Source organism: Eptesicus fuscus, chromosome 15 (genome assembly GCF_027574615.1).
Source record: "Eptesicus fuscus isolate TK198812 chromosome 15, DD_ASM_mEF_20220401, whole genome shotgun sequence".
NCBI classification, from domain to species: Eukaryota; Metazoa; Chordata; class Mammalia; order Chiroptera; family Vespertilionidae; genus Eptesicus; species Eptesicus fuscus.
Window position 1 is genome coordinate 22272889 of NC_072487.1, and position 14966 is coordinate 22287854.

General features: G+C 40.4%; 1 protein-coding gene across 1 annotated transcript in view; it reads left to right on the forward strand.

The window, feature by feature from the left end:
- The window catches only part of FREM1 (FRAS1 related extracellular matrix 1), a 125119-nt gene that overhangs the window by 9975 nt on the left and 100178 nt on the right, over positions 1–14966 (forward strand). The window contains exons 5-9 of the mRNA XM_054727281.1: positions 4355–4678; positions 7215–7323; positions 9500–9631; positions 11677–12021; positions 12602–12744. Of these exons, the coding sequence (XP_054583256.1) occupies positions 4355–4678; positions 7215–7323; positions 9500–9631; positions 11677–12021; positions 12602–12744 (1053 nt within the window). The remainder of the gene's footprint in view (positions 1–4354; positions 4679–7214; positions 7324–9499; positions 9632–11676; positions 12022–12601; positions 12745–14966) is intronic.

A 14966-nucleotide genomic window follows, 5' to 3' on the forward strand; every position in this document is an offset into this window, starting at 1 on the left:
TTTAAAGGTTTTCTTGTTTATGTTTGCCTCTTTAATCCACCTGCAACAAACTTTATTATATTTTGAAACACAGGAAGAGTTTTTTCCAAGTAGCCAAAACTTTCGACACTATTGTTGAATAATTAACCTATTAACATTGATTTTCAGTGATTCTTTTATTGTACAGAAAGATACTATTTCAAAGCTAGCTCTTTTGTTCTTAGATTTGCCTATTTATTGCTTTGTCAATTCTGAGTTATTCTAAATATAATGGGTTTATAATACACTTTAATATTTTACAGGCAGGTTCTTCCTCCTCACTCGTTTACAAAATTTTCTTATTCATTCTCAACTATTCTTAGTTCCAGATAAATGATGAAATCATTTATGTTGGTTTAAAATTAAGCCCCTATGTATTATTATCAGGATTCAATTAAAACTACAAGTTATTTAGGGAAGAATTGGGACATTAGAACATTTACTATATTTAGTCTTCTCACCCAGAACTGAGGTGTCTTACTTCACCTAGGCAAATGCTCTTTGATATGTCTCCTTAAAGTTTTCAGTTTTCTTCATGCAAGTTGACCACACTTAGTAAATCTAGTCCTAGGCAGTTTTTTTGGTTTTTTTTGTAAACTTATTGGGAATGGGCTTTCCCCCCTCTATTATATCTTCTAATTGGTTACTGATGAAAAATAGGAAAGCGATTTTTTTTTTTTAGTATAATTTTCTTCTCTCTGGCTTTTTTTCTTGGATTCAATTATTCTAAGAACGTTTCAATTCTTTGGGCTTTTACAAACCATAATTATATCTTTTACTAATCATGATAATTTTATCTTTCCTTTTTCAGTAATTATTCCTGTTATTTCTGGTCTCTTCTTCACTGAGTTGGCCAGAATAATATTAAATATAATGATGCTTAGCAGAAGCCTTGTCTTGTATAAATTATCGTATCAAAGCCCACTCTAGTTTTTTTTTTTTTTTTTTTTTTTAGTGCTTCTTGCCTTGGATTTATCTTTCTTTGAAATTGATATGGTCACTTTTGCTTTTTTATTTTCTTACATGATAACTTTGGATCATCCTTTTACTTCTAACCTTTGTATATAATTTTATTTTAAATGCTTCTTGTGCAAGACACACATAATTGGATATTTAATTTCAAAATATTTGTCTAGAAGAAAGGAATATAAGCTATATTTTTGTAATAATAGACATATAAGGGTGTTTTTTTCCTTTTGTTTTTTGCTTTTCATATTAAAAAGCTGTCTTACACGACAGGCTAAATTTTCTCTGGCTTTATCTGTACTTATTTGGAAATCCTTTATCCCACCTTGTGTTTTACCAGGATTAAATTATAAATTTAAAAAAATTATTTAACCTATGTTTTTAATAGTTAAAGTAAAAAAATAACAAGCTCACTGGCTCCTTCCTATAGATGATAAGGATTGATCCTATTTATCCTTTTTCCTGGCAGTTACCCACCTCTCAGGCTTTGTTTATATAATCTGCAATTTTAGTTCTAGCATATGATGGTTATCTTTTATTGTTTCTTACTAGTGTTATTTCTTACATCTTCTATTTCAAGTAAGGTCTTTTGATATTTTTATTCATTTTCTTAAAATGTTTAAAATAACATTTAGTCTTAACTCTAGGTTTAATTGGTCATATTGTTCAACACCAGTCCTTTTATATGGTGATTTCTCCATTTTTTGAATTTTCAAATTATGAATGTTCAGGTAGATCTTTAAATGGCATGTGAATACATTCTTTTGTCTTCATAAACCATGCTTGGGGGTGGGGGGGTGCTGATTGTCTTCCCTGTTTCTCTCTTGCAGGGCTCTCTTAGAGCGTTGCTAGCTAGTTTCTGAACTTCCAGGCTGTGGGGCAGGTGGTTTGGTGGGAGTGTGGGAGAGAGAAGTCTTATTTGATCAGCCACTATGCAGTATGACTTCATGCTCTCTGAGTCTGCCAGATGTTTCAAGCTGCTCCTTTGTCTCTGGGACAGTTTCATGGTTCATCTGGAGACACCCCTTAATGAAGGCCTCTTCCCCTTAGATCTCTCATCTCAGGAGGATGCATTTCTGGCCTGAGTGGTCACTTGCAATTCCTCCTGCAGCTCCTAGGATATGATTGCCACCTCCAGCTTCTTGCTGCTGGGATTCTTTGGCCTTTCAAGGATGCACCCTAATGGTCAGGGCCCAGGGTGACCCCAGACCAACTCTCTGTCCTACTTGGCTTATAACTGGGAGCATTCTTTTTTTTTTTTTAATTTCTTTATTGATTAAGGTGCTACATATGTATCCTTATTCCCCCATTACCCGCCCTATCCCCCCACTCATGCCCTCACCCCCCTATTGTCTGTGTCCATTGGTTAGGCTTATATGCATGCATACAAGTCCTTTGGTTGATCTCTCCCCCTCCCCACACCCTCCCCTACCTTCCCTTTGAGGTTTGATGGTCTGATTGATGTTTCTCTGTCTCTGAATCTGTTTTTGTTCATCAGTTTATGTTGTTCATTATTGGGAGCATTCTTATATTATTTCCTGCCACACACAAGGACTGTAGGCTGAGCCCTGCACAGCCACCATTATTCTCCTGCCTCTGGCCACGTAGCTTCCTCAGGTCTGTGCCCAGCATCAGCTCTCTGTGTGTTCCACCTGTAAAAGACACATTTTAAGGCTGGGCTCAAGGAAATTTCTCTTCTGACACCTGAGACAAGGGATGTAGGGTTGCCCCACCCTTCCTCTTTGTGTGGCTTTGGGTGTCAGGGGAGTGACTCAGCACAACCAGTCACTCCTCTCTCTAACAAGCTCTCTTTCTCTTACCTCTCTCAACCCTTTCATATTCTTATAGTGGGTAAGAGGGTTTGTTAAACTCTGCCCATAGTATCGGTCTCACATTCACATTAAAATCTGATATTTTTCTTATTGGAAGTTCAATTGAGACAGAGCTCCCCCAATATTCCATTTGTAACTTTCTGTTATGTGCAGAATAACACTCGTTGTTCAATAGCCAGTGTTCAGCAGTATTAAATCAACTTGACTCTGATCATTGAGCCTGGTTCTCTCAACAGTAGGAAACATCAAATCCTATGATAACCAGCATCTCCTGCTAGGAGGATGCTTCCCGCCTATAGCACTTGCTGCGACCTCAGGTCCCATGATGCACATTCACGGTTCCTCTGGAGACCCCGGCTTGAGGCCTCTTCCTCACAGCGCTCTCATTTGAGGAGGGCGTGTTGCTAGCCTGACTGGTCACTTGCAATTCCTGTTATCTGCTTCTCACTTGGAGACCCAGGGATTTAACAAACTAGAAAACTGGTAACCATTTTTCAGTTGCACGAGTATCAAGTGATAAGCTCATTTTCTCTCATTCTGCCCCTGCCTGATTTAAAGCTGCATGACAGGAAGTGAGGGGGCACTTCCTGTCATATACTTGGGAGTCTAGTATTCCCATTTTACAGCTGGGGGAAGAGAGATTTGGGAGTTAAATAACTTGTCTAAGGTCCTGTAGATCATAAGTGGTGGAGATAGAATAAAAGCCCAGTTCTTTCTGATGCGAAAGTGGGTGCCATTTGTCAACACTGGTTATACACTGAGTGGCCGGATTATTATGATCTCTGAACGCATAATAATCTGGCCACTCAGTGTGTGTGTGTGTGTGTGTATTAGAGGCCTGGTGCATGAATTTGTGCATGGGTGGTGTTCGGCCAGCATGGCCAGGGGGAGGGGACATGGGCAGTTGGCCAGCCTGCCTGCTGGTCGCACTCCTGGTGGAGGGGACAATTTGCATATTAGCCTTTTATTATATAGGATATACACTGAGTGGCCAGATTATTATGCGTTCAGAGATCATCATAATCTGGCCACTCAGTGTATATTGGAGTCACCAGACAGCTTTAATAATGACAGTTTTTCACCCACCTAGCATGGCTCAGTATTTGAGCATCACCTTGAAGCAGGAGGTCACAATGCAACTCCTGGTCAGGGCATATACACGGGTGGCAGGCTCAATCCCCGGGGGCGGGGGGGTGGGGACGTGCAGGAGGCAGTTGATCAATGATTCTCTCATCATTGATGTTTCTATCTCTCTCTTCCTCTCCCTTTCGCTCTGAAATCAATAAAAGCATTTTTTTTTTTTAAATGCCAGTTTTCTGGTCCCCTCCTCAGAACAATTAAATTAGAGGGAGAGGGAACTTGGGCATCAGAATGTGTTGAAAGCTCCCCCGATGATTTCCTGTACAGCCAAGTGTCAGATCACTGCTAGATACACCCTCCAGGTTGTGGTTGTGCATTAAATGTCACACTACTCACCCTGTGTGTTCCGGCTTTATTCACATCATTTTCCCCTTCATATTTTCTTTCTCCTTCAAAAGTCAGAGAGTGCGTGGTTGCCTGTCTACATCAGAGCTGGCATTCCTAACCAGGCTCCGAGGGCAGCGTTCATGGCCATGTTTGTTCTGGAAGTGGATCAGTTCATCCTGACCTCTTTGACTACGTCAGTTCTGGACTGTGAAGAGGATGAGACCCCCAAACCCTTGCTGGTGTTCAACATTACTAAAGCCCCGCTGCAGGGCTTTGTGACTCACCTGTGGGATCACACCAGACCAATCTCCTCATTCACCTGGAAAGATCTCAGTGACATGCAGATTGCCTATCAGCCACCAAACAGCAGCCATTCTGAAAGGAGACATTACGAGGTAAGAAGGAAGGGAGACAAAACTTCTAGCCTGTTTGGTAGTCAGAGTTACTTAAAAAGCCATGTCCCTTAGCTTTCAGGTGAGTTTGTATATTCATTGCCCCAGAAGAGAAGCAATCACTGTCCATCTGGGTGCAAACTTGAATGCCCACAGGAGCCAGGCTAGTGATGCAGATAGGCAAACCCTCCTGGAGGGCCACTGTGGGGAACTGAGGAGCGAGCTGGTGCCTTTTGAAGCAGCTGCAGCTCAGCTCCAGCTGATCCAGAGGTGCCTGGAGTTGCTCTAGCTCTTGTTTGTCAAGAAAACTTGGAAGTCTATAATTTCTTTGTAAAAAGGTTTCAGTTTTTAAAGATAGAAAACATATTTAAACATTTTAAAAAATATATTTTTATTGATTTCAGAGAGGAAGGAAGAGGGAGAGAGAGAGAGAAACATCCATAATGAGAGAGAATCATGGGTTGGCTGCCTCCTGCAAGTCCCCCACTGGGGATCGAATCCACAACCTGGGCATGTGCCCTTGACCGGAATCGAACCTGGGACCTTTCAGTTCGCAGGCTGACGCTCTATCCACTGAGCCAAACCAGCTAGGGCCATATTTAAACATTCTAAATATATTGTGCCGTCTACGAAATATTTCTAAGGGCCACATTTGGTCCAGGAACTCTGCTGCCCTCAGCAGCCTTCCTGCATTACACAGACCATTGAAGTTAGAGATGAGTTTTGTTTATGATTTTTAAATTCTTTTTTGTTTGCAAAAGTGTCTTACTGGGGTCCTTAATTTTGATTAATAACACTGACTTGGGGTAGGCGATTCCACAGCCTCCTATGATGACTAATTTCACTATCCAACACTTTCCATCAGGAAAGTCTTCTTTCCATTTAATCTAAATCTTTCCTGCTCCCACTTCAGCCTCTTTCCTCTTACTTTGTATTCAAAAGGGGGTAGAGAACAGCTGGTTACAGACTTGCACGTAATAACCCTTCACATACTTAAAAACCTACCAGCAAGCTGAAATTTAAATGAGCAGATTGATACAGACTTGAGTTCAGGTTTATTAAGGAAAATGAGCGTCCCTGGGGTTACCACATTGTCCTCCACCTAATGTTGGCATTTGCAGCGTTTAGTCCCAAGGGCAGACAAAAGACTTCAGACTGTAAGGGCTGCGTTTTGCCCTTTGCTTTGATTTCCTTCATTTCATAAAAGTAAGTGGCAGCTTTTGTTTCTTTCCTGTCCCTGCCTCTCATTCCTTCCATATTACGAAGTGATTTCTCATTAGCCATCGGGTTTACCTGCAGCTCGTAAAGAAAGCGCTGCCCCTCAGCTGCTTCCCATGTGCATTTTCTGGCATTGTGTCATGGAATCTCAGTGCAGCCTTTGTTCAAATCTGTGATATTTTTGTGAGACGGTAGCTCAATTATATCAGTGGGGACTATGCCCCGTTCCAATATTGTGGGCGGGAAGCCCTGCATCTCTGCAGAACTTCGCTCACTCAGCCGCCTGGGGTGGGACTGCTGAGGGCGGAGCCTTGGTCAGAGCCCCTGAGCCAGCTGACCTTCTCTGGGTGAAGGTCAGTCTACCTTCCAGTCACGTTCGCCTCTTTGGGAAGCGCAAACTCATTTTATTGGGTATTACATATATTTGAGAAGAGTTTCTTAGTGAGTACATAACATACAATTTCATGTGGTTCAACCTAATATCTACATTACACCTGCAAACTTACTTCTCCCTCCTCAGTATAGTTTCATTTTCAGCCCGTTCCCTTGAAGCTGTTTCTTCTGTTATGTTGTAGTTGCTGACATGCTGCTGTCTGATCATTGCTCTTATCCTCTCAGAGGGACCACACGTGCTTCCAAAGTAGGCAGGGTGTCTTCCATTCCTGCCTCATACCTCATCCTTCTCTGTCAACACCTGGTGAGACACACACATATCACCTAATAAGGCTCAAACTTACATAGCCCCACTTAGCTATGGATTTCACGGGAGCAAGTGAAATCTGGATATTTAGAAATACGGCTAGTGGTGTAGATGCCTCTAGATCCGGGTCTCAAGAGCAGCAGCAGTGAAATTTGGACTAGGTAATTCTATGTCATGGGCGCTGTCCTATGCATGGAAGGATGTTAGCAGCACACCTCATCGCTCTATCCACTAGATGCCAGGAGCACCCCCTCCACACACACACCCAAGTGTGAGACCAGAAATGTCTCCAGACATGCCCAAATGTCCCCTGGGGGGACAAAATCACCCCTAGTTGAGAACTGCTCTAGACCCTATACCTTTGAGAGAGGCTCCATTGGTCTGATGCTGAGCAAAGCCAGGGACACTTTTTCAGCATATTTGCTTATTTCAGGTTAAGAATTCTTTTATTGAGAAGAAAATTTAAAAATTATAAACTAAACAGCAAGATCTGGAGCCTGAAAAAGTGAGGTCAGGTTGTCATGAAGGAGATCAGGCAGCAGCAGCCCCCGTCCGGGCTGTGAAGGTATTTTATGCTCTAACATCTCAATGCGTGGCTCATATGCAACTGTTTGTTTACAGGTGGAGTTGGAGGTATACGACTTCTTCTTTGAAAGGAGCATGCCCATGACCATCCACATCTCCGTCAGAACATCAGACACAAACGCCCCGCGCGTGTCCTGGAACACAGGTGCAGCTCAGTGTAGGGTGTCAAGCAACCTAGCCCTGAAGGGAAGAAAGAAAGTATACGGGTCAGGAAAGAAAGGCAGTTTTATTCCCATTTCACACACGAGGCAACTGAAACTCGGTCCAGTCCGGGCATCAGATAGTTGGTTTCATTTTGTTTTTCCTACTGGAAGGGTGAGAAACTTGAATCCAGGATTCCTGAGTCCTGGAGATGAGTTCTTTCCTCGGCAGGAGATAAGCCAGGACAACTTTCACCTGAAAGAGGCACAAAGTGACTGTGTGTGATACTGAGCTCTGGTTGGACTGAGAGAGAAAAGGTCTCCAACTCAAATTGTTCAGAGGGATAGAAGGGAGACATACATTTGTCTTACTCTTAAGTTGGGTTGCTTGGAAACCACAATACATAAAGAAGAGCTTATACTGCTTAATTTGTTTTAAAAGAAGGCTTTACTCCGCCTCTCATTTCTAATTGAACTTACAGTGCAATGTATATATTTAGGTCAAATGTAAATGTAGAATATAAATGAAGATTTTATTCTTTCCCATTAATCCCATCAATAGTATTCAAAACATACTTATAAACAGTGATGCTAGGTTCTGTTAAGGGGATAATATCTGTGTCTGATTTAAATCCTCTGGTGGCAGCTTAAATAAATCTCGTGTGTGTGTGTGTGTGTGTGTGTGTGTGTGTGTGTGTGTGTGTGTGTATGTATGCTTGCATGTAGGTAGTATCTGCATGCACACATGTGTTTGTCTACATGTGAGTTTCAGTAGAGATGGATAACATTGGTTGAGTAGCCTTGATTGATAATTTTGACTCTGTGTCTCATCTACCTCTGTTAGAGGGATAATGAAAAGAAAAGAAGGAATTGGTGTCCTGTAGTTTAGTAGTTATAATCACATATTAAGTAGATTATTACATGAGTATAGAGACTTAACATTCTGTATATTTATGTGTGATCTGTGAAGCCCAGGCTTGTTAAGAGAGCTCCAAATCTGATTTTGGCTACTCTGGACATTAGACTCCATTTTAAAAATAAAATTGTACTTATTATGAACTTACGTGTTCATTGTTAAAAACTGGGTAAGTACAATGAATAAATAGTAAAAAAAGAATGAATAGTAATGAATGATCAAGAAAAAATGAATGATATAGTACTAAATGAATAAAATCATTTATTCAAAATCATTTATTACTTCACCGTGCAGACATTGCTGCTGTTAATGTTTTGCTATATATACTTCTAGTCTTCTTGCTTACTCTTTTGCTGTGTCCTTGTGATGCCTTGTCCTGAGCCATACTGTAAATTCTTGACTTCAAAATAGTTATTACCCGTCAGAGATTCTTTATATGTACCCCTCCCTCCCTTCTTTTCTTCTTTCCGTTAAATAATGCTGTATTTCTTAGCTCAGGTTCCCTAGCAACAGCTACGGAGGCAGGTTGCATGCACTAATCCTACACTGAAAACAGGAGAAAGGGGAAAAGGGAAAATCATGAGGAGGATGAAATACATTTACAGTGTTTATTGAAAAGGCCTGTATAAATGGACCTGTGCAGTTCAAACTCCTGTTGCTCAAGACTCAGCTTTACTCGTAAAAGTACTTCTGCCACTTGTGCCCACAAAATATCTGGATGTGGACTTGAGAAAAGTCCTTGTGGACATTTTGAGTTAGAGGCCACTGTGAGCATAACATCTGTTCTTTCCTTGGTGTTTATTTTCTGGCACTGTCATGTCTCTCAAGGATATGTCCCAAGGAGCCAATTGTCAGATTGGAGGTGATGGTATTAAAAGTGAAAATATTACTAGAAATAAAAGCTAACTTCCAGTTTCTTTTTAAAAAAAATAAAAATATTTCTTTATTGATTTCAGAGAGGAAGGGAGAGAGATAGAAACATCCATGATGAGAGAGAATCATTGATTGACTGCCTCCTGCACGCCCCCTACTGGGGATCGAGCTCACAACCTGGGCAAGTGCCCTTGGCGGGAATCCAACCTGTGACCCTTCAGTTCGCAAGCCGACACTCTATCCACTGAGCCAAACCGGCTAGGGCTAACTTCAAGTTTCTTAAAAAGCATTTGGGAATGCAATTTCAGCTAGTTTTGTGAGTTAAAATGCCTTAGTTTTGTCTTAACCTATGCGTGTTGGCATGCCATAGAACATTTTGTTTTGCCTTGCAGGTCTGAATCTCCTGGAAGGGCAGTCTCGGGCCATCACCTGGGAACAGTTTCAGGTTGTTGACAACGATGACATTCGTGCTGTACAGCTGGTCACCGTGGACGGCCTGCAGCATGGGCGGCTCACAGTAAGAGGTGAAGGATCGACCTTGGTAACGGAGCGAAGAGCTGGAGAAGAAACTCCAAAAGCAAATCAGATTTAACAGGATATACATAGCATCTCTCGGGACCCATTTCTAACTGGATTGTCATATCCCCCAAATCTAGAGATCTTGAAACATTTGTGTTAGGGTGCCTTAGGCTCAGCTCATTATTTAAAGTTCAGATGCCTTATTGGGCTCCTTCTAAATATACTCCTTAATTGATTATCTCATCCCAGTAGGAAGACAAAATATTTTCCTCTCACTTCTCTGTCTCAGAGAAATGTATTAAAAAACAGAAAAACATGCTTTTAAAAATACTTTGGTAATCATTATGTTATTATGATATTAGGAGCAGTTACCATAGTTTAAAAGAAATGAATTTATAATTATAAGGATGGTAGTTAAGGTTAATGAGCCTAATAAAAATAATAGCCATACTTTATGATGATATAGTCCATTCCTGATAATAAGCTCAGAGGATTTAATTCAATTATCCTCTTAGTTTGCCTAATTATAAAGCAGAAAGAGAGCTCTTATTTATCATCATTTATGATAAGGGAATTCTGAAATCAAAAATAAAATGATAAATTCTCCTGTCTAATCCCAGGACCGTGCCAGGTCAGCTTATGCCTGAGCCTGCCAGTTAGGGTGGATGTTCGGCTGCATGTAGGGAAACTCAATTATAGTGGCTTAAAAATTCATATTTTCCTCATGTGACAAGTTGTCCATATGTAGGCATTCCATATCCATGATGCCAGATGCTCTCTTTTCTGCTCTGTCGGTGCTCACAAGATGGCACCTACACTTCTAGCTTTGGGTCTGCATTTGAGGAAGGAAGAAAGAAAGAAAAAAGTTTTGCCATTTTAGTTTGCTTTCTTTACCTGCTTGTCCCAGGAGTCTGATACAATGACTTTCACTTATATCTCCTATCAACTCACATGCTATCCCAACATGCAGTAGAGTCTGGGGACATGATTTTTTAAACATAGTCCCATGGCATTCCAAGTAGAACTAGGATCCTGGTGCTGAGCAAGAAGCAGTCAGTGGCTATTGGGCAAGTAGCTTGCAGTGTCCATTATACTAGTGTTTAATCATGATTCCAGTGAGGTCTTTAACACAAACACATGGTGTGGGGAGAGTAATGGGGCTCCTGCCATCAAGAATGGTAAATGTTTATACAAAGTGAAGCAATGTTTATTAATACTGTGAAATGAAGTAGAGAGAGAGAGAGAGAGAGAGCAGTAGCCCATAAGACAATCATGTTCTGGGCTCAGAGGATATAGGAAGTAGTACTAATATTTATTAAGTATTTACTTTGTGCCAGATATGGTGCAAAATATTCTATATGCCTTATCTCATACTACTTTATTTTAGTGAGGTACTATTATTATTCTACTTCACATATGGGGAACTGAGACTCAGAGAAGTCAACTTGTCTAAGGTCATGTATCTAGAAAGTGGCAGAACTGGGATTTGAACCTTGGCCATTTGATACCAGAGCTTTAACTTTTGGTCAATAAGCCAATGCTTCTCAAATTTTAGCATGTAGTAGACTCTTGGAGGGTTTGATAAAGCACATAATGCTGGGCCCACCTCCAGGATTTCTATTTCAGTAGGTCTAGGATAGGGCCTAAAAACGTGCACTTCTAACAGATGGTGCTGATGCTGCTGGATTGAGACCACACCTGTAAGAAGTTCTGCTGTGTAGGTTGATAACAGTGAGTGAAACAATAATTAACATTTATTGTCGGCTTACTTTTGTTTAGGTTCTCCCATCCATACTAGGGACTAAGTATGGATTATTATTTCTGCTTTATAGATGAGTCTCAAATAAATTAAATACCTTGCCCAATCTACACAGCTAATAGTTGTTACAACCAGTGTTCAAAACCTGATTTGTGGAGGTGTTTTCTCCCAAAGAGGAGAGTATCAGCTGCACCCCTTTCCTCGATGCCCTTTTGCCTAGTGCAGCGTTCCCTGTAAGGGCTGCCTTTGCGCCCCTCCCTCAGTCGGTGCCATCTCTGCTCTCTCCTTCAGGGGGGAAAGGCTTTCTCTTCACCGTGGCTGACCTGCAGGCTGGAGTTGTTCGCTATCATCACGATGACAGCGACTCCACCAAAGACTTTGTGGTATTCAGGATATTCGATGGTCATCACAGCATCCGCTATAAGTTTCCCATCAACATTCTGCCCAAAGATGACAGTCCCCCGTTCCTCATCAATAATGTTATTATTGAACTGGAGGAGGGCCAGACCATACTGATCCAGGGTTCCATGCTGAGAGCTTCAGACATGGACTCCAGTGATGACTACATCTTCTTTAATGTCACGAGACCTCCTCAGGCTGGAGAGATCATGAAGAAGCCAGGGCCAGGACTGATAGGTAAGTTCTGGGCAGTTAAGATAGTTGTGTGAAGGTGGACATCAGTTTATGAGGTGAGCTACTATTATTATTCCCATTTTATAGATGGGAAGCCTGAGACTTAGAGACTTGAAGTTGATTCATTCAAGGGTGGGCATCCAGAAAGTTCCAGAGCTGTGCCTGAAAGTAATCATTTCACTTGGAAAAATTAAGTCTGCCAAGTACAGTGATAGAACAAATAAATTTGAAGAGAGATGTTTGACTTAATTGTAGATTATTGATAAAGTAATTTTATGAATAACATTTCTTTATATTTTGTTAGAATAATTTCATAACTATTTCTTAAAATAGTCAGGAGCATCAAAATAGGAATCAAGTAGTTTTTCTTACGACAATGTTTCTTAAAAATATTTTTCTAATGCTAATTTATCTACATATTTTAAGACAAAGGTAACAACTTTATTATTTATAAGCTTTTATGAAGAGTCCTTGGGTACATACAACATGATATGCAGAGAAGACTTGAGATAAGTCCAATATCTTTATACCCAAACACTTGCAGTTGGTTACAAAAATACTTGGTGTTTTGTGGACCCAATAGGCTATCCTGTCCCTGGCTTCCTTCAGAGGGACCTGTTTAATGGCATCATTTACTATCGTCACTTCGGTGGAGAAATCTTTGAAGATTCTTTTGAATTTGTCCTTTGGGACAGCCATGAACCTCCAAATCTCTCAGTGCCACAGGTAAGAGGCCATTCTGAGCACTTCTCAAAGCCTTGTCCGCAGATATCAGTTCTGAGGAGATGTTACTAGGGACTACATGAAAGTAGGTTTCAAGGTTCAAAGACTGAGAAGCAATGGAGTAAGCCAAAGAAGTCACTTTCTTTGTAACATCACTTCTCTACCATTTACTTTTCGAATGAGTTCTGCAAATTTTTTGCGTGATATTTCCAGCACCTTTATACAGGACATCTCACAAAGTTTGCTGTCCTCACATCACTCAGGAAAACACTGGCATTTTATGTGTAGTAGTTCAAGTATAGGCTGTGGAGTTCAGCTGCCTATGTTTCTCTCCTGCACTTGACACAATTATCTGATTGATCTGTGGTTCACTTTCCCCATCTGTAAAACAGGGACTAATACAACTTCCTTATAGAATGATTGTGAGAGTAAGTAATATATATAAAGTACTGCGAACTTTCTGGCACATGGTAAGCACTCAATAGATAAATTAGCTATTATCTATTGTTGCTTTTGAAGAACTAAAAGTTTTACTACAACTCAAGGATATCACTTAAATACATAGAATGCAGAAATAATTGTAAGGAGGGATTCTCACATAAAAATTACAGAGATGGAGTTAGTATAGTATCTGGACAACTGTAAGAAGATAAACTCTCTGCAAGGAGAGGGTGGTTAGTGGTTGGAGTGAAAAAAGTAGAGCTCAATATAAGTGATCACCTACTACATATCGTTTATTTTTCTAGGCATTTTATCCCTATTATCTTGGAAGGTAGTATATACAGGGCTCTAAGCAAATCTTGACTCAGTTCTGGAATGGCTATTTACAGCATGTGTCCCTATTGGTTATATAATGTCTTCTAATGTCACAGTCACTCACATTAGCCAATGCATAGATGATTGAGCTGTTCATCTGTTTGCTCAGATAAAGGTAACCAAAGCATATGATCAGGAAGAATGATGTCTGAGAGCCCAGAAACTGAAGGAAGTATGTGGTCCCTATTAAGAAAAATTGGAGAATGAGAAAATTCTCAATTTAACTGCTTTTTAAGTAACAAATCAACTCCTTTACAAATAACAGTCCCTTCTTTCCTTGTGTTATTATATTCTATTTCTAGATTACATTTTGCTTGAGACCTTAGTTGATTTGCTAATCCTAAATTACAACTATCGATAGGATTTATTTCTAAATCATTTGTTGCATCTATTCAAACTGAGCTTTGTTTTCAACTAGAATATCATATCACTTTTAGCAGACTATATGCCTTTTTAAAAATAGAAAGTTAGGGACTGCTTTTTTCTTTTCTTCTATTATATATTTTATAGATTATATTTTTCTTTCTATCATATTTAATGTCAAGTGTAAATGTTAGATCCCTTTATAATGAGGACCAGAGTAATAAAAACTTTATTCATATAAAATTATTTCTAAATCTTGGAAAATAAGTCAGACTAATTACTGTAAGATCCAGTTATGAGATTATTTCTTTGGATGGATGGATGGGTTTCTAAAGAAGGAGTCATAATCACATTTTTATCTGCTTTCAGCTTATTAATCTACTAGAGACCTGGCACACAAATTCGTGTATGGGTGGAGTCCCTCAGCCTGGCTGACGATTGGGGCTGATTGGGGCCAATGGGGGCTGGCTGGGAAGGAACAATGGGAGGTTGGCTGGCCAGTCGGGGAGGGACCGTGGGAGGGCTCCAGGGTGTGTACGGCCTGTCTCGCCCAGTCCCAATCAGCTGGACCCCAGCAGCAAGCTAACCTACTGGTCAGAGCATCTTCTCCCTGGTGGTCAGTGTGCATCATAGCGACTAGTCAAGCGGTCAACCAAACGTTTGACTGATCAGTCAGACACTTAGCATATTAGGCTTTTATATAGATAGATGTTGAGGGAAAGGGAGAGAAAGAGAACCTATAAATTACTCTATATTCATGCACCATTTATTGTTTGGCTCCTAAATATTCTTCACCTCAGCCCTCTACTTGTCATCTCTACATGTATATCTCACCAGCATTTTAAAAACACCATGTCCACAGGCATTTAGTATATTTTCCCCCAAGCTTGCACAAAACCACTGTAACTAGAATCTCTGAAGTCATCCCTAATCCCTTCTCTCTCTAATATCTGAATAACTAATTAGTCAGCAAATCTAACTAAATCTACCAGATAAATTTCTCTCATCTGCCTATACTTCCCCACCTATTGCCATTGCTTTAGTTC